The sequence below is a fragment of the Condylura cristata genome, unplaced genomic scaffold (genome assembly GCF_000260355.1).
Source record: "Condylura cristata isolate star-nosed mole 26May11 unplaced genomic scaffold, ConCri1.0 scaffold00026, whole genome shotgun sequence".
Lineage (NCBI taxonomy): Eukaryota > Metazoa > Chordata > Mammalia > Eulipotyphla > Talpidae > Condylura > Condylura cristata.
The window spans coordinates 12577258-12598239 of NW_004567127.1; the positions used below are offsets into that span (position 1 = coordinate 12577258).

At 35.2% G+C, this 20982-nt stretch overlaps 1 protein-coding gene across 1 annotated transcript in view; it reads left to right on the forward strand.

The window, feature by feature from the left end:
- COL11A1 (collagen, type XI, alpha 1) overlaps positions 1-20982 on the forward strand; it is a 168838-nt gene that overhangs the window by 103781 nt on the left and 44075 nt on the right. Inside the window, exons 39-46 of the mRNA XM_004689723.2 lie at positions 251-358; positions 738-827; positions 1078-1131; positions 11374-11481; positions 16136-16243; positions 17063-17116; positions 18176-18229; positions 18717-18824. Coding sequence (XP_004689780.1) covers positions 251-358; positions 738-827; positions 1078-1131; positions 11374-11481; positions 16136-16243; positions 17063-17116; positions 18176-18229; positions 18717-18824 — 684 coding nt within the window. The remainder of the gene's footprint in view (positions 1-250; positions 359-737; positions 828-1077; positions 1132-11373; positions 11482-16135; positions 16244-17062; positions 17117-18175; positions 18230-18716; positions 18825-20982) is intronic.

Below are 20982 nucleotides of genomic sequence, written 5' to 3' on the forward strand. Positions count from 1 at the left end.
CATCGCTTTAAAAATTAAGTTTATCTTCATATTTCCTTTGTCCACTCAGATTCTAACCCAGATTACACAGACTTCTACCTCATATGCTGCTTCCAATGATTAATATGAAGGTTTTTTTTATATATAGAATATCACAAAAGTAAATGAGAATGATAATTGTTTTGAAATGAAGCATTATTTATGTTATTGTGGACATTACCAAAAATTAAAAAAAAATTCATTCTGATGAGGGTTTGGTTATTTAATTTAGGGACCCACTGGGGAGACTGGTCCAATAGGGGAACGTGGACATCCTGGTCCCCCTGGCCCTCCTGGAGAGCAAGGTCTTCCTGGCGCTGCAGGAAAAGAAGGTGCAAAGGTACCGTAGACTCAGGAAAGGTTTTTGGCTAAAAATATCCTTTTGCTTTTTACTGTTGTTTCTTATCCCTTGGCCACAGATGCTCTGAATGTTAGCCTAATATTAAGTGAATGTCAGAAAAATATGTCAGTAAAATATCCAGCTATTGTACATCAAGGCATCTCTGGCCGGTAATCGTAGACCTGTTCACTCCATTGACCATAAACCATCTATTTATATTCGCCTTTAAATATAGTGATTCACGTTCATGATATTTACAGTGTTCTTATTATGAAATAATACTTAGTCTTCACTTAGAGTGCTTAGAGGTGATCACAGTTCTGTTTGTGAACTTGTGCAGCAATTACTCTTTATGACAGGTATATATTATAATCTGTAGGGTGACCCAGGTCCTCAAGGCATCTCAGGGAAAGACGGACCAGCAGGACTGCGTGGTTTCCCAGGTGAAAGAGGCCTTCCTGGAGCTCAGGTACAATCAAAATATAAATGAAGCAGGTCAATAAAATGTTTTAATAGATGCATTTTCTCAACTTTTAACCAAAGAAAAATGTGCTAGTTATTTGGGGAAATATATAAGCATATGCATCGATTAATATATATGGCAATATGTATATTTGTCTAACCACTTCCTAACATCCTCTTTTATCAATTATATATTTCTTCCTTGTTAATATTCAGTTTACAGTTATTCATTTTCTTTGTTTTTTGACTTTTCCCAGGGTGCATCTGGACTGAAAGGAGGGGAAGGTCCCCAGGGCCCACCAGGTCCAGTTGTAAGTATGATTATAATAAATAGCCTTGCTTTCCATGGTTGTAAATTATAGCTCGTTTTTCATTAATCACATGCTGTGATCCCACAGTATGAGTGAGAAAAAATAAACATATGTCAATCAAATGAGTCAATGCCTGGTTTCTACTAATTGCATGTTCTAATGCATGCAGAAATAGCAGAGTGTAAAGATTGGAAATATTTATGCCGCTGCTGCTGTCAGGGGGTAAAAGGAGCTGTCTTGTCCCTTATGATACCTAACGAATACATCAGAATTTATCGAATGCAGAGTATTGGATAATTTGAGTTTTGTTAATCTTTTTTAAAAATCCTACAAGCATCAGGTAAAATATTCATTTTATTTGTTATTCTGATTGCTTTATTATTGTAGCCTTATGAAGTATTGGCAAATGAGCAAAATTTAACTTTTGCCTCTTCTTTTTTTTTCCCCTTGACATCAATCCCTCAAAGCAACTGAATGCAGCCTTCACTTTCTCTACAAATTCACCTTTGTTCCTAGCTGTATTCTGACAGCTTACCAGCATGCCCAAACTGCCAGTGTTAGTGGTCTCTTCTCATTCCATTATCTTTAGCCAAGCTGAAAAGCTTAAAGTTGTCTTAAATGCTCCCTCAACTTCCTTTACAGCATATTGAAGTCCTATGAGTTTCACCTCCGAAATGTTTTCTTTCGCCTGTTTCCTGAGTTTTCATTTTCACTATAGCAATTACAAGAAGATTTTTTATTTCTCTTTTAACTTAACTTTTCTTTTAGAGTCTATGGTCTAACCCTTTTTCTTCAGTTTTTGCCCACTAATCCTGGAATCTTAACTAAATATCCTGAACTGTGACATCCCCTGCTTATACAATTCTAATGATCTTAACTGCCCTCAAGATCCAATCTCTTTATCTTAACCCACAATGTATCTTCACAGCTTGGTCCAAATCATCAAAGTCTATTTGATATTCTTTACTACCTACCTTGTAAAAAATCTAATGCATTGAATTTCTTGCTTCTCAATGACTGTTAACTTGTATAATTTTCAAGGAGAATGGTTTTATTTTTCCTCTTTTTCCAGGAAATTTCATTTTTCCTTTTCCTAACTGACAGAAATCAGCTCATCCATAGAGATCAAGCTTATATTTTAAATCTTTATAAAGTCATCTTTGGACAGTTGACCACTTTTTTTAAATTAGTAAAATTTCCCTACTTTTAGTGTACTTTGTTATGATTTCTAGTTTAGAAATGCATTAGAATACAATTGAATGTCTCTCTAGTTAGATGGTAAGTGTGGAATTTTGTGGTTACATTCATAGCAGAGTGCCTGATACACAGAAATCGATCCCTATCAAGCTATGTGAATTATCATAAAGTGATGTTAGAGTAAGGTGTGTAAAACTTAATTATTAATAGGAACACAGTAAGTAAAAATTTTCGCAGATTTATTAACATATTTAACATATAGATCTTGCAAATGTCATATCATAATGATTAAGGTAGCTATGAATATTTAGTAAAGCTGTTTTAAAGAAAAAATATATTTATTTCACTAACTATATTGGTCTTTCCATATTCATTAAAGCAAAAAAAAAAAGAACAAAACAAAAATGTAGGACATTTCAAATAATCCTTAGATTTGTTGTAGTAACATTAGCATGAACAAGAGTTGAGTGACACAGAAGATTTATTTGATCATAAAATCTTCAAAAAAATTTTTACAGTATAAAACATTTAAGCAAATTTTTAAGTTCCAAATTGGTTTTATTTTAGGATTTTTTTTAAGATTAATGGATTGCATCTGTAAAAGTTGAATCATAACAGCAATAATGCTAAGCAAATAATGCTGTCTCAGGTAATTGAAGAGTTGAATTCACTATATATGTGGGGAACATAATTTTCCAGGAGATATGATGCAACAAAATAATATTAAGTAATTATCCAGTTATGTGTAGAATAATATAGTAAATATGATACAAATGTCTAATATGTTATTTGTTGAGTTGATTTCAACAGTTTTTTTTATTGGGAATTACTACTTCTCTGTATGCAATTAAGTTTCATGGAAGAAACCACTTTAAGAAACTTAAAATGAGGTAGAAAATTTTAAAGAGAAATTCAATATAACCCAAGCCAATTGATGATTAAAAATGCCTAATGGCAGTCATTGTTAATACTGCAAGGTTAAGGGAAGAGAAGAGAAGAGAAATTAGGAGACTCAAGAGTGGGGTAGTTCTTGAACTTGGCTTCACACAGAACAGAAATCATTTTAAGAGCAAGAAAGTGATAGTAGGATGATGATACAGCAGTCAGGGAATATTTTCTCTAATCAAAGTGAAACACCTTTGGAGAGGAAATTGAACTTGAATTCTTGGTAGGATCTAGACACTGCCATGTATTTAAAGGATGAAGAGCTATAGCAAGGAGACCTTCTGATTATTAAAGTTATAAAATGACAAGTTGAAGTCATTCGAGGACTTGAAGGAGCAAGTGGAGTGAAAAAAAAATCAGGTTTTCAGTGTAAAGAAAAATTAGGAAAAATCATAGTGTATACTGTATAGCAGAGATTGGGAGATCTCATGAGCCTGAAAGTCAGCGATCAATGTCATAATGTAAGAGTGAGCTCACGACTGGGCAAGGCAAAGGCTCACTCACATTATGACAAGTATACTGGACATGCTTTCTCCTTATTTGTATTCCTTTCAGTCAAAAAACCTGGGCTGTATGATGCGTGTCGCATGGAAGACACGAAAGAAGTGGGTTTATTTAACTCTGCTGGGTTCAGCTGTGATGTCACTGACTGATGGTTAGAGGAACCTATGATATTTAGTGTTACATTATCCAAGAGTGTCTGTTGGAGGATATAGGAGATTGCTTTATGTGATGAGTATTCACAGAAGAGATCACCTACTAATCACAGGTTGAGAAATTTCATAATTTCTTGAGCAGTTAACTGGTCTTTTTGTTTCTTTTAACTGGTATGAATCATGAAAATTACATTTCTCTTTTGGCTTTGGCTTATACAAATCATAAAATCAAAGTCGAGACACAACAGAGAACACATCGCTATTTTTGTATCTTTTTTAAATAGGATTCTATTTAAAAAGTGCATGTGATATACTGTAGTATCATCTATTTTATTTGAGTTTTTTTTTTTTTAGTATTGGACATAACCTATTGCATTCACTTCATAACCAACTAATGCATCATGACCTGCATTGGTGAAAAACTGATCAATAATGTGTATATTTAGTTGGTTCTCATTCATGTCAATAAAAAGTTCCCTGCTTATCTATTTCTCTCACTTATTTTGTCCTTAGATTCTGTTTTACTTCTTATCTTCCTTGGAGGCTGCTGTATCTTTTTTTCATTGAAAAACTCTAATTAAATAAATATCAGGATATACCATACAATCATTTAAACTAGAATCACATATATAGATTTATTCAAAGCACATTCCTGAAGGGGCTTACAGTTTACAAAAGAAGACAGATAAGAAATAGATAAAATAGCATAGTAAATAATAAATGTTATATTAAAATGTCAAGCAGAGAAAACAATAGTTTTGGGAATTACGTTGGGAGGGGACTTATAAATAAACATCACTTTTATCTAGGAGAACAGTTTTTTTTGTGTGCTAAATACAGTCTATAAAGTACTCATCATTGTGTTTATCTTAATAACCAAAACTGGAATGTCAATGTCATCATGTAACAAAGGTTTTGCTATTAGGAGTGAATGTAGACAAAGAAACATTTTTTAAGGACTCCCACTCAAGACAAACTAAATTATTCCAACATGGTACTGTGACTTTGGACTTTTAAAGTCTGGTCAAACCTCAGTGCCCATAAGAGCTGGTAATAGAAGCTACTCAAAGCACAGACATGTTTACATGTTTTATGATCTCAGTAGTTACTCATTAAATGAATGTCTTGATGCACATGCACGAGTCAGAAGCAACAGGGGGATTAATCATCAAGAGAAAAGCAGTTCAGCATTTTCTCACAAGTTGAACATAAACAGGGTAAACATCTTGTATCTATGTAAACACTACCTATCTAAATATATGACACCTACGTAGTATCACAATTTGCCTCCACTGCCTCTATTTTCATAATCCAAAACCCAGGAAACCATTTTCCCTAAAAATCTCTCCTCCTGGCTCTCCCTGGTGGTGCAGTAGGTTAAAACACTGCACTGAGAAGCTGGAGCCACTTCCACATGAGTTCGATTCCCGCCTGTCCCAGAGGTGACCACATGGCATGGCAGACCTCTCCTGGCCCACCCACTGCTCCCCTCAGCAGTGTACTTCATAGATCTGCCTGTTCTACTCCCCACTCTGTCTCAGGTGAAGCCTCTCGCCACTTCTGAGCCTCTGGCCTGTACCCCAGTTCTGTATGAACAAATAAATCTTTAAAACAAAATCTCTCTCCATATATTATATTTTTTGCTGTGGAACCCCCTCATTTCCAACAGCTGTTTCTTTGGAAATGAGATTGAGTCCTTACAAACATATTTGTTTTCTTCCCTGAGAATAGTAGCAATTAATATGGAGAAAGGGGACCCAACACAGAGCTGCCAACAGGAAAACCCCCAAAACCCCAAAATTTCACAGTCTTGCACCCCATTGGCTTTCTCCCGGGGCTGTGCTCCAGGATTCTGACCCTGTGCTATTATTTCTTCCTGTTGTCATCTCCTCCTTTAAGAGTTCACTTGCCTTAAGATCATTCCTTCTCCTTCTTTGTTTTTGTTTTTGTTTTGTTTTGTTTTGTTTTGTCTACATCCAATTCCAAAGAAACTTCTTTTCAGTAAATTTCACTAATTCCAAAAACAAGGGACTAAATAAGTTTACTTAAAAAAAGATTACAACTGTTGACTAATAGAGTCATATTTGCTATTTTTTAAATTAACAGCACATTTTCCTTATTGGAATCCAGGCATCTCTGAGTAAACTATTACTATGGATAGCCTGGAGTGAGTAAAGAATGAGATGGTAGTAGAAAACCAATGGCTGAAGATCAATATATTGTAGGACTAGTCTCAGTCATTTAAAGTGCATGTTTAGATTTTAGTAATGCTTGATATTTTATCTGAATTTTCTGTTTCTGTCATCTCAAATATGTGTAACCTGGAGAGTGGAATTACATCTTACTAATTTTATCTTGCTCGACTTGGCTTTAAGTAGAAAGGGGCAGGCTTTCTTTCTTGTTTAACCTTCTACTTGTAAATATGGGTCTAATTCTTAAGAACTATTGACTTGTTTTCCCATTCTTTTCTCTGGTGAGGAGCCGAGTAACCGAAAGTTGATGAGATGATTTCTCTGTTTATTACTTTCATTTGTTCTACAAATACATCTCAGAGTACAAAACACACACAAAAATTCTGAAGATGATATTTAACTGAGTGTTCTCTCCTTTGTGTGAATAATTAAAGAAAAAAACATTGTTGACATCACTTCAAGAACATAAACTGATGTTTGATATCACTCCAAAAACATAAACTGATGTTTCTGCTTCTTGTTTCATTAACGTAAGTTTTAGGAGAAATGGCTACATTAGGGACTAAAGCTACCATAAAATTAAAGAAAGACAGGTAAATAGTGTAATGTAAGTTCCTCCCGTTTAGGTCAGGTGAATGCCCACCTTTCAGTAGAAAACAAGAGACTTGTGGTGGTTATTAGTAATATAATAACAGAATATTTTATGATATCGTTCCCATTATAATTGGTATAACTCAACATGTACTATTTCCCTTGGAAAACTTGTAATTTATCACATACTGTTGCTATTTAAATTTTAAATTGGGCAAATGGTATCTGTAGTTCTTATCACCTTTTTTTGTGAGCACTTTCCAGCACTTTCCACTTTTGTTGTGCAAATTATTAATGCATAGACACATGATTTTAAAAGCAATTTAAAGGAGGATTAATGCTACTTTTATGTCAAAAAAAAGTGGAACTTTTTTTTTGACAGTTTGGTGTTAGATATCCCATGTAATCTTCTGGGTTTTCGTGTGTGTGTGCGTGTGTGTGTGTTATTTAATTTAATTAAAGTAGTATTTCCCCCACAGTGCACTCTCCACCAGATCACCCATACTTCACCCCCAGAGCCCATTGTGCACCCTTTCTTCTTTGTTCTTACCTATTTCCTACCCCTCCCCCCAATGAAGCATAGTTCTGTTGCCAACCTTCAACTTTGAAGTAACCTTCTGGGTTTTCATTTTCTTTTCTATAAAGTTTCACTTCTACAGTTATTTGAGATTTCATTCCTACTTTTGAAATCCATAACTATTCACATACAGTTCTCTAACATCTGTTGTATTCCTACTTTAAGACATCGTTGAAAGTTTAGTTCTGTTACCATACAGAATGCTACAAAAATCTGATGGCAAACATTGTCTGTCCTCATTTTATTAATGAGAAAAGTAAGCCCTGGAGAAATTTATCAATTTGCTCACAATGAAAAGCTAACGATTTTAGCATAGGAAATGATCTCATACTCAGTTAACATATTTATTTATGACTTGCTGTGTGGCAGGAACTACTAGAAGGACTGGAGATGATAGAAGAAATGGACAAAAATCTCACTTTTGTGAAGCTGTTCATCATCCATTTGACATTTTTAAACACAAACATGTTTGTTTCATATGTGATAGTTTATCTGGCAACTATGAAGCCCTCTTCTCTGTTCTTAGTAACCAGTTATACTGTAGTGCTCTACTTCACTGTTGCTATAAATGTTCCCTTTATGGGCAAAAATGCATTTGCAATATGAATTTCTCAAGGCCTGATACCTGTCATAATACATTTCAAATTCCATGTTAAAATCACAAGAGAGTAGAACCTCACTGTTTTTTGGTGAATGTGTAAAATGTTCTCTCTTTAATATTAGGTTTAAATTTTCATTTTCTTTTAAACAAGACTTCTCCAGTGATTTAGTTGGGACCAAAGAATTCATGAGGCTTATTCTTTTAAAAGTTGGCCAGGGAATGTTTAAATAAAATTTGCAAGTTTGTGATAGCATTTGCTTAATCGGTAGGTACCATCAGAGATTATTTCTTGTCATTTGTAGATAGATAACAAAGTCATTGCAGAGCGAGCTGTTATTAAAAACATCTAGGCTTACAGAATGTTTGAAAAACTAATGGAACAGGAAATCAGAGTTGTACTTTAGGGCATAAATATCCATGGAAAAAGTCTTCTCTTCTTACTTTCATATACTGCTTCAAAGTTAATGAGCTGTGACAAGATCATGAGTAATATTTTAACTACAGGAAAGTTGCATGTTCTGTTATTAGTTTAAATACAGTTTGCACAAGCGAGATGGCAATCTGAAGTTTAATCTTATGAACACCCCAAGGGAGAACTTTAAAAGTTACGTTTTGTAGTATAGAAAGAGTATATTAACTTCTTCACAGTTTATGTATTGCCATTATTCAAATCAGCATTCTTTTTCTACTTGATAAATGTGAAAATGTTTTATTGATTAATTTTAAATATTTAAACACATTTCACTTTACAATGGAGAAATGCTCTTCACTTAAGTAAAATCCATGCATTCTTTTAATTCTGATGCCACCCTTTTTCTTCAAATCTGGGAAATTTCTATTGATTACATATGATAGCATAGTAAAGCTCACATGAACTAAATAAATGGTAAATGACAATGATTATTTGGACAATGGAGACTGAATTGTCAATTCTGAATTTTCATATTTTAGAAAGTGTCAATCATTATGCTTGTTTTGGTAGAAGGGGTCAAAACCGATATTTCTTTTACTTACATAAGATGTATTTGGTTTATTGTAGGGTGAATACTGAGGATTTTCCTACCATTTGTGAAGTGTTCAGTATTGAAGGAAAGACTTTCTGTGAATCAGGGCCTATCAGCTAACCCCTGAGTTTTATAGCCTTTTCCTGAAAAACAAATAAATTGTAAGGCAATTAAAATACTTCACATATGCAAACTAGCACAATACTTCATAGGCTCAATAACAGGAAAATAATAAATTCTCTTAATATACACTTTCACTTTCTAGTGAATCTTCCTTTTTATCTTTCCAGTTTCATAGCTGTCAATCTTAACACAGCCTATTGTAATATCTTCCTTGAATACTCTTCAGTTGGTTTAAATTCAAAACAGAATTAAAAAGATCGCTGGCCTGACAAATCAAAATCATGTCTTATTGTTAGTCATGACAAATAAAATATCTCAGCACTTTAATCAAGTTCTTAGATTATATTTGATCACACTATGGATAGTAATTCGTTTCTGAGATTTTTTTAACAATAAAATGTTAAAACAAAATGCAACACAGTCACCTTGCCTGGACATTGATCTTCAATACATCAGCTTTTCAGAGAAGGAGAGATTTTACTTCAGGGGTGTTGTTAGTGTTAAACCAAATACAACAGAAGGGCTCTGATCGCATTATATATTGTCTGCTGTTGACATGTTTTCTATTACCAAAATAGGAAAGTGCTTTCCTTTAGGAACTTTTTTATTGTAAGTCAAGGAACACCTTTGCATTCCCCTCAGTTTCAGAGCCCTGATTCATCATGTTAACGCCTCTTCTCTTCTTTCCTGTCCTTTTCTCTTTCTTCTTCATGTTCTCTCTGCCCTCTACTTCCCTGCTCCCCCTCCCCCTTCTACCTCCTGTTTCCTTAACTTTGTCCTCACTCCTTCCCTTTTGACCTGCTGTTCACTGGCTAAAAACTGGAAACAGACATTTATATCCCTTTCACTGTTAGGGCTGCAGTTTTTTTGTTTGTTTGTTTGTTTTAATTTATTTTTTATGTAGATCTGAGGAGTAGCCCAGAGATGCCTGGGGTGAGAGGATTCACCAGAGACAGAGTAGGGAACAGACCAGGTGGATCTACTGAAATACACTGCTGAGGGGAGCAGTTGGGGAGACACGATAGGTCTGCTATGCCATGTGGGTCAGCTCGCTGGCCGGGGCATGGACTCCAGCCCTTAGACTTAATCCCTAGGCCACCAGGGAGGCCCAGGCCTGCAACTCTTGAATGTGAAACAACTAGAGAACTCTGTTCTTATTTGTCTCTTCTGCACTGACCACTGGAATCATTCATCTAAAGTTGCCAAATGAGGTAACAGTTGTATCTGGTGGTTGACTTGTTTTCATAGAAGTCCTTTAATGTTAATAAATCTAAAAGAAAGCTAAAACACAGGCTAGATGTTTACTAGCTATATATATATATAGGTTTCTTTATAATCATTTTTTTCCTTTAGTATTTGAAATAAATGATAGCTAAGAATTTAGTTTTCTTGACTAATCATGATGCAGTATAAGGAAGAGTTATTCTACATTTAGTTCAGTTGTGAAAGAAAATAATAGATTATAACCTAACCATTCATCAGTAGTATATTCTAAGGACAACTTCCCTGTGATGCTTTAATAAATAAAATTGGAAATAGTAAATAGGTTGTCCTTGAGCTTTATATGACTTAGTAAATATATTTCTGAATTTCTTTTATTCTTTAGTGTCTTCTTAAGTTATTGATACAGATAATTATACAGATGTAACATTCACACAGCTTTTTTAAATTTCACATACCAAATATTTTAATAATAAAATGGTAAAAAAAAATTGGCCTCTTTCTTGAAACTCAATTGGATATAACTTATCTCATGTGAATTGTTTTGCAAGTGTTTCTAATAAGCTTAATGATCCCCGCAAAACTATAGGTCTTATGGTCTGAGAAAAAGTCCAAACACTGTCATAGTGATTATCAAATTATGTTATATGAAAAATTATATTTGTAGCTTAATGTAATGATAATTACTCAACTCATTCATAGAACTTTGGATCTGTTATTCAACATGTTTGAACTGAAGCCCAGAAATCTCTTTTGAAATGTTAGTCTAGAAAGTGCATCCTGCCAAACTGTAATAAAATACAGAAATTGTATAGGAAATTATTTATTGGATTTATGATTTTTTAAGCATTGTGAACAAACAGCAAACATTAAAGGCAAAAAGCTAACATTTGAGAAATGTTAGGACACATAACTTTGAAACTATTTTTCATCTTACTAATACATTTTTAATTTCATATCTATTCTTAGTATTAAAGGTAACAATATAGTTCATATTTGATATGTTAAAATTAACTAAAAATGACTTTTATAATATTCACTGGACTATGAGATTCTATTGCACAGTAAATGATTCTTAAGGAGTATCCTACTTTCCATTACTAATAACCAAAATATTTCCTTTCTCACATCCTAGGGCTCACCAGGAGAACGTGGATCAGCAGGGACAGCTGGTCCAATTGGCTTGCCAGGGCGTCCAGGACCCCAGGGTCCTCCTGGCCCAGCTGGAGAAAAAGGTGCTCCTGTAAGTAATTTCAAGGAGAAATATATTATACCGCCACCCTGCACAAGTTATTACTTTTTATTCAAGGATATTAGCTCTTCATACTCCACTGCATTCTCTCTGCATATGTGTCTGGCATATAAACACACCTCTTTTTATATTTATAATAGGAAAAATTTCAAATTCAATTAAATGAGATGACATTTTTGCACACTTTATAAAACCCTAATACCTGCAAGGGAGTTGGATATTATTAATGTAAAAGGTCTCCGATTTTGCTCCTTTAAAAAAATAAAGTTGGAATTTTGATTAAAACTATACCTTACTGCTATATATTAGAAAAGAGTGTACTTTTTACTCCTTTTGTAATACAACTTCATTTCCAATCACTTTCATAGTCTGTAAATGACACCCATGAAAGGTGATTTTCTGTCTCAAGTAATTTGATTTTTGTTCTGCCGTAAGTGAGATGAGAAACATGAAACCAATTATTTCATCTTCTATTTATTGAATTTTTAAATTTAAATGATTATTAGTGCTATTCCATTCATTAGGTTTGTTTCTTTTTTCTTTAAATTTGGCCCAGATTTTGATTCAGTCGAGATCATTTTTAAAAGGATTCTTTCATCCTTCAAGAGTAAAACACAAATTCACATAGTTCCTATATATAAAATCACTGGCCATGGCATACAAGTGTCTCTAACCCCTGTGCCACCAGGGAGGGCCCAGTCAGCATATAGTTATCGAGAATAAGTGGAGTACATTTGAAGAAGGTGTCCATGTAATAGCATAGTAGCATAGCCTGGTTATAAAAATGTTGGTGAATGTATGATAGGCTCCCATGTAGAAGTTTGTAAAAGCTGATGGAAATGGCTATGATATTCAGGACAGCATCTAATCTATAACCAACCCAAAGTGTAATTAAATTCTGAATATCGGGCCCTCCCTGGTGGCACAGAGGGTTAAGGCGCAGCACTGCAAAAGCACTGCCGCTTTGGTGCAAATTCGATCCCCCACCCTGGAGGTGACCCACATGGCGTGGCAGACCTCTCCTGACATGCCCACTGCTCCCCCTGGCAGTGTACTTCATCAGTTTGCCTGTTCTACTCCCCACTCTGTCTCTGGTGAAGCCTCTCACCACCCCTGTACCTCTGGCCTGCACCCCAGTTCTGTATGAATAAATTCATAAATCTTTTTTTAAAATGCTGAATATCAATTTTAAATCCTTAAACAATTTGTGTAATAAAAATGTTGTATAATAATCAAAAGACTCTTGGTTCACCACTGACCCAGCTCCTGGGAAGGGGGAAAGTGGAAAAAAGAGCCATGAAGATTCACATGAATTATTTATGCTAATAACTGCGATCTAATCTACATCCCCAAGTTAATAAAAAAAAAATAGAAACTCTTGAGTTGAGGGTTGATAGAAAGCAGTAAGGAGAAGGAATAAAAACCTCTTGTAACTTCCTGTATGCGTGGATATATTTCTTGAAAAAAAAAATTATGAAGGAGTTGCCACATTTGAAGACTACAGATAGGATGCTGTGTTGCTTATGTATCTATTTGGAAGTCTGCTAATGCACTGCTTCATGGTTATTGTAGAGTCCTTCCACTTAACCAGTAAGAAGAAAATCAGTGCACAGTGAGGGAGTTAGAGGGAGTTATGGAGGTCAAAAGAGAGAAAGGCCACTTGAAGTCTGTCAGAATTAGGCTGAGTGCTCAGTGTTACTTATGTAGTTCATGATTTTGACTGCATAATCAACACCAAAACCACTATTTCCACATCTCTAAAAAAGGATAGCCATACTGTTTGGTGAGGATTAGATGCAAATGCAGTTCTAAATCCCTTTGTAGAATCATGGTAATAATCTTTCAGTGAGTAATGAGTAATCACTGTTGTTAACATCATCAGTGTGAATCACAACAGTCATAAAAAAGATGAAGAGATAGCCAGAAAATAAGCGCATAACTGGCTGTTGATTAAAAGGAATAGATTCTGAGCATTACAATAAGTTGGGGGAATAAGATAAACATAAGGCATAGGAATGTACAGCTAAATCTGTTTAAAATAAGGTGCAAAGGTGATGATGTAAGGTCTGCTTAAGATGATACAGCTGTTTCTCCTAGTCCTGTAGGTCATGTTCCAAAAGACAGAAAAATAGCAGAAGAGTTATTCAACTTGCAGTGTTGTAAATGGAGACTATAAGTTAAGAGTGGAATCAAGACTGATGTTAAAGTTAGTTGAAAGATTTTTTTCCTTACCCAAAACAGCCCAGGCTCAGAAGAATTAAAGGACAGGTGATTCCTGGCTAGAGAATACTATATATACTGTATTAAAGGCAGACAAGAATAAATATTTACTTATGCTTTTACTCTTTGAGATTAAAGAACCAAATTCACTGCCCTAAATGATGCACACACACACACACACACACACATCCCAACTAAATCTCTTTAATTTACAGACACTCTTGTATTAAATTTTTTTTTTTTTTTGATTTTTGGAGTTTAGGCTAGCGAGCAAACCCAAATTAAGGGGAAATATCCAAATCAACCAATGGGCTTAAAATATTAATAAAGTTCATTGTGAACAATCCAGCTGTTTTATGTTTGCACATTAGTTTAAGACATTGTAGTATTTGACTTGAAGGAAATGAAAGGTTTCGAAGGATAATAGTGGGATGTTTTATATAGTAATTAATTTGAGTTGTTTTTTTTTTTAAAGATTTATGTATTTGCGCATACAGAACTGGAGTACAGGCCAGAGGTGCAGGGGTGGTGAGAGGATTCACCAGAGACAGAGTGGGGAGCGGAACAGGCAGATGAATGAAGTACACTGCTAAGGGGAGCAGCAGGCAGGTCAGAAGAGATCTGCTGCACCTTGTGGTCACCTCTGGGGCGGACAGGGTTAGAACACATGCTGCGCTACCAGGGAGGGCCCTAATTTGAGTTTTTAAAAATAAGATCATTTGGAATCCAGGAAAGTATAAACAGCTAAGAAGTTAACTTTCTTTTATGTAGATATTTCATTATTTTTTTTGTTGTCATTAATGAATTAGCTAAACAAATGTTCCTAATGATAGTCTGGGTCACAGGTCAGAAGTAATGGAATGGCAAAACAGATGCAGTTTTTGCCCTTCATGGGGGGATGGGCAGTCCGCTAAGTAAAGAATCACCGGATACAAATTCCGGTTCATGACATGAAGGAAATATACTGTCTCTAGCAGATCTGAAATCGGGCTTACCTGAGACATCACATTCATGGCAGCTGTAAAAGATCAGGAGGCATTAGCTTAAAAAGTGTCCTCGTAGGAGCGCTCCAGGTCAAAGAATCACATGCTCAAGCCCGGTGGCAGGAATGGCATGGAATCCAGCTTACATGGAATCGTCCAGAGAGTTTGGATAGAGTGAACCAAGGCAAAGGGAAGGGCCCAGTGGGCAGCCTGTGGAAGACAGATAGGCCGCACTGAAACACGGTCTTTGTCTTTGGAATGCTCACCAGTAAATTGACTGAAAAATGTTGGCCAGAGGGTCCGGTGGGCTGTCTGGTAAGAGAATAGGTACTAGAGAAGAGATAAGTAGGATCAGATGAGAGAAAGGCAGGTTATTTCAGGAGTGAAGTATGCAGTGTATACATGTACACTTTTTTTTTTTTTTCCCAAGAGACAAAACAGATGAAACTGAAGTCATTGTAAATGAAGGGGTAGAGATGGAAAAGAGAGTGAGAGAGCTGTAATGCAGATGTAGGACTACTACGTGTGGGATCCATTGCTTGTGTTAACAGGAGAAAAAGTGGAAGCTCGGAGAATATACTTTGTGCAAATGGATGAAATATTGACCCCTAGGAAATTGTTTGATATTCTGGATGGATTTATTTAAATAAAATAAAACTCATTTTCAAAATAAAATGTAGGAAATTCCACAAAACATTTTGTTAAAAATAGAGAAAGCCTATTGTAAAGTTGGGTATATGAGCAAATGTATTTTATGACTTTTAAAGTTTACCATCCACTGTCCAACTGTTCAGTAGCACCAGTGAAGAAGAGTAAAGCTCAGCAAGTTTTCATAGAGATCAAGCACTGATTTATCCATATAAATACTTGATTAGAAAATATATGTTTGAAAGAAAACTTTTCAGTTGGATCATTTTATGAGCCATAGCCTGAAATTCACAATTGTTAACAATGGGGGGGGGCTTCCCTGGTGGTGCAAGGGGTTAAAGCACAGCATTATGTAGTTGTTCACACCCACTGCAGCACAAGTTCCATCCCCAGCCAGGGAGCTGACGCACATGGTGCAGCAGACCTCTTCTGTCTCCCCTGCTGCTCCCCTCAGCAGTGCATTTCAGTAGATCCATCTGTCCTGCTCCCTACACTACCTATGGCAAATTCTCTCAACCCCGCAATTCTGGCTTGCACCCCAGCTCTTGTATGCATAAATAAGTAAATCTTTAAAAAAAAAATATTGTTAACAAGGATAACTGCTTAGAAATGATCTTTTGTGTCCTCATTTGCTACTAGAAACTATCTTTTTCTTAGGGGCATAAAACAATGTCCTTATTGAATAGGAAATTAGAGTAGAAATGCCTGTCACTGCAGGCATTAAGAATTGCAACAAACTGCTAATTTATAAATTTCTTACAACAAAATAATGATCTGCTGAATTTTCCATCCAGGGTGAAAAAGGCCCCCAGGGCCCAGCTGGGAGAGATGGAATACAGGGCCCTGTGGGACTTCCGGGGCCGGCTGGGCCTGCTGGTTCCCCAGGAGAAGATGGAGACAAGGTCGGTGTTCTTAATTCATGCCCTTATATCCTGTGAAAAATTCATCTTTCACAAGAATCCCAGTTGCAATCATTTTAAAAATGAAAAGCCAAATCAAAGGATATCGTTTTCAATGTTTCCTGTATCTGCTGTATTCGCAAAAGTTCTTTTTAAGAGTTCAAGAACTCACATTTTTATTCCCCAAAGTACTATGACATTTTTTAGTGTGTTTCTGAAATAAATGTAAAATTTACAGAATTTATTGCTTGTATATTTATAGCCCTTTGTCTGGTGATTGCTGAGTAAGATTAAGAATGAACTATATACATATTTGATGATCTTGTTCTCTTGTCTTTTACTAGCATATAAAGCAAAGGTTTGAAATTCTTGGTTCTTGCCTATTAGCTGGGTTGTGGTATTTAAATTGTGTATATTTTCTGCTAGGAATACAAAATGCATGCTCTAATGAAATCTGTGATCCCAAACTCTGATAAGGTTCATCATTTTTAGCATTTGGAAAGTAGGAGGGAAAATAATTGTTGATGAAAAGAAATGACATTTTTGTATGAATCAGTGTATTTCCATTATTGGTTTATTGTGATGATATTTCAGAGAAAATTGATTTATTAATTAAAAACCCAATTTCAGCATTCCTTAAAGTTAAGTTGACTTGTATTTGTCAATGAAAAACTGAGAACAGTGGGGATATAAGCTTTTAGAATATGATCAGTTAAATGACTATGTTAAAGTTACACTTGCTTAATAATGAGTAGATAGTAGTGACGATATAGCAGCTATGGTTTAATGGAGATAAACTTGAACTCAGTTTTTCCAACGCAGGGTGAAATTGGTGAACCAGGACAAAAAGGCAGCAAGGGTGACAAAGGAGAAAATGTGAGTTTTCTATACTTTTCTGACAAGCCATTATTCTTGTAACCACTTTTGCTATTAACCAAGAATATTTCTTCATAGTATCACACCCTTACCTACTTGATAATTCTGAGCTCACTATTACCTCTGTGGTAACTCTTCAATTTGGAACTCAGTTAAATTCTAGTACAACCATGTTCAAAGTGATGGGTTAAGTTATTATGTAAGAATGCCTAAAAGCTTCAGATGAAGGGGAGAACACCGGCAATTTCACCCTCCATTGCTTTTGCATCATTAGTTCAAAATTCCACCTGGTTTAAAAGGCAAATGATGCCTAGTTTTGTTGTGGAAAGAATTTTGACCTGGTGGAAGGGGCCCTGATTATCCCTATATAGTCCAAGAACCTCCCTTTTAGAACTCTTATGTTAAGCACTTACCCAACATGCCACATGTATAGCAAAGAACCAAGTCCAATCACTGCAGGTTCCTTAGTGCCCAGGGTAGAGTTTATCTGTGTTAAAAATTATCTGTGTTAAAAATACATTAAGAAAAAATATCCTTATGCTTGCTATTGAAATCCGTTGCTCAAAATGAGAAGTTTTGGTAGACTAACTATAACAATGAATTTTCACGTGCTTCCATAGGAATAAAATTTATATTTTCTTACATCACTACTTTTTTTCTGTCTAGACTCCTCGGAGCCTAAAATTAACTGAGGAAATAATGTATAGACAAACTTCCATGGGCTCTTTCCCACATTTATCTCCTAAAATGAATCTTATATTTTGGAAATTTTCAAGGGAAAAACTTTGACCTCATTAATGTTAGCATAGAAACCCATTTTTAATATTCCTTGCATTACCGGTGAGGGTGTGTTCAATAACTGCCAATTTAAATTTGATTGCAAAGATGCATGTCTCAGTTGCAGACAGTAAAATAAAGAACAGTCGACTTCACTAAAAGCAAAAGATTTTTTTCCAGAGATGATGCTTCATAGATTTTGATCAGCCAAGTGTTCTATATTATAGAGCTGAGGCCTTTCTGGTGTCAGTTTCAAAATTACTGACTTTTATTTCACTACAGGGTCCTCCTGGCCCCCCAGGTCTTCAAGGACCTGTTGGTGCCCCTGGAATTGCTGTAAGTATTCCTCTTCAGCAAATCTAAAATCTTACAGTTCCCTGCTTCAATTTATGAGCCATCGCGAAGCAAGTTGAATTCTCATGGTGATGTTTGTTTGCATGCTTAACATTGAATCAAATTGAAATCACCTGATACCACTAGCCAATCTTGCCTTTACAAATGAAAAACATCGTGACTTCATTTGAAAATGGGTAATAACCAATTGAGAAGTACTTAATTTGAAGTAAATTCTGAACATTATTTTTACCTTACGAGGCAGCCTTTACTTCATTTGCTAAACATGAGGAAATGAAGGACGGTCATAGTTCAAAAACAATGCAAACAAAGCAATCAGTTTTGCGACAGGTAGAAATTTAGTCAACTTTTTGCTTGGTTAACTTGTAAATAGACTTGCTTTGTTAGACTCAAAATAAGTATTTTTTAAAGACGGGCTTCAGAATCATGATTTTGTGATTTTGTGATCATTTCTGTTGCTTTTCTGTAGGGAGGCGATGGTGAGCCAGGGCCCAGAGGTCAACAAGGGATGTTTGGCCAGAAAGGTGATGAGGGTGCAAGAGGGTTCCCAGGACCTCCTGGCCCCATCGGTCTTCAGGTAAGACCCTGACTTGTGCACATCACTCCACCTCCCTCCTCCACCAAGTTTTTCTGTGAATGTAAAATAAAGCAGCTTTCTTTTGTCCTATGTCGGACATTGGGGACTATGTTGAAACATATTGATGATCTTTTTAAATGTTGATCTGAACTTCAACTGCTTTTCATCCATTATTACCACTTTTTTATTACTATCAGTACTCCTTACAATAATTACTATCAGTTATTAGTATTTATTACTATCAGCCCTGGTTGTTTCTAGAATTTATTTGCCCTGCCTTAGGCATTTTACCTCCTTTCTCTTGCTCTTTTGTTTTAAAAATTAATTACAAAGGCCCTCCCTAGTGGCGCAACAGGTTCAAGTGCAACGCTATGAAATTTTCCGCAGCCACTGCGGTGTGAGTTTGCTCCCCGGCTAGGGAGGTGACCTTCATGGCACAGCAGACCTTTCCTATCCCACCTGCTACTCCCCTCAGCAGTGTATTTCAGTAGATCTGCCTGTCCTGCACCCCACTATGTCTCTGGTGAATTCTCTCACCTGCGATACCTCGGGCCTGTATCCAGTTTTTGTATGCATAAATAAATAAATCTTTTTTAAAAAAAATGAATTACAACCTTAAAAGATCTTAGTGGATTTGCATTGGTCTCATAACAGAAATGACTACTGCAAATGACTAGTAAAAATCAAAAGCAGGCCCTCCCTGGCGGCGCAGCGGGTTAAAGCACTGCACTGAGAAGCTAAGGCCACTTCCACATGAGTTCGATCCCCGCCTGCCCCGGAGGTGACCACATGGCGTGGCAGACCTCTCCTGACTCGCCCGCTGCTCCCCTCAGCATTGTACTTCATAGATCTGCCTGTTCTACTCCCCACTCTGTCTCTGGTGAAGCCTCTCACCGCCCCTGAGCCGCTGGCCTACACCCCAGTTCTGTATGTACAAATAAATAAATCTTTTAAAAAAAGCATTTTGAGAAATAGTAAAGTTCCAGTTATAGCTACCAACAGAAACTGCCAATAGCAAGTGTTAAGTAATAATAAATAAAATAAATTAATATTAATTAATCTTTTAAATATCTGATATTTCCTATACTGAATATGCTTCATAAAATACAAAAAAAAAGTGTAATTTTTATTTTATGAACTTATATTCAGGAGAGGGAATTAAATTTTAAAATATTATATGTTAAGTTTTTTTTTCTTTTTTTAAAGCTAAGCGATTTTTATTCAGCTATCTCTTACAACTGGATTCAGGCAAAACTTTGCATGGTAGACATCTATTCTGAAATGTTTTTCCTTCCTTCCATGTGATGTTTACTGTCTCCTACACATTTTGGAAATACCTTTCTTTTTCTACTTTCTTCTATACCTATCTAGTGATTCTCTAAAATATTGGAAAATTTGTTTTAAATGATATGAGTATAAAATGGATATTAATTAGGCCATATTGGCAATAATAGAAGTGGTTAAATTAACTGTTCTTCAAGGTGGGTATGGTGTGACATATATTTGAAGATATAGGGTATTATATTTCTACGTCATGTAGCATATTGTAAACCAGTGCAACATGAATAAAAATATTTTAAAAATATGAATTTGTAGGCAGGTAAATATAAATTGAATTTATATTAATTCAGCTTTTACCATTGTTTTTATGACTATTAATTTTCACTATTATATAGCTTCTGTACCTAATAAAATTACATTGTAACCAGTAAAATTAATATAACATGGGATGACTGCTGGTGAATATATTATAAATTTTCTGTTCTTATTTAAATGTGAAAATACTTCTTTAGCATGGAAAATACAAAAATTCCATTTTAATATTTGTATTTAGAAGTTTTATATTTTTATATCATAATGATTAAGCCATCATAAGTTCTATATCAATATGTGTGATAAGAACATATTTGTGAACAACAAGGCATTAAAAATTATATTGCTGATGAATACTACCACTCATTCTCTGCTTTTTTATTTAACTGATTAGTTGGAATCCTATAAGGATGTAATTTAGGAATTTAGTTCTCATGATTAAAGAAGATGCCTCACAGATTATATTTATAAAATATTAAATAACTTACTACCTTATTTCCACTGTGTAAGAAATGTGCTCTTTGATGAGGCTGACTCAAGAAATCATTTAAAAAATGATTATACT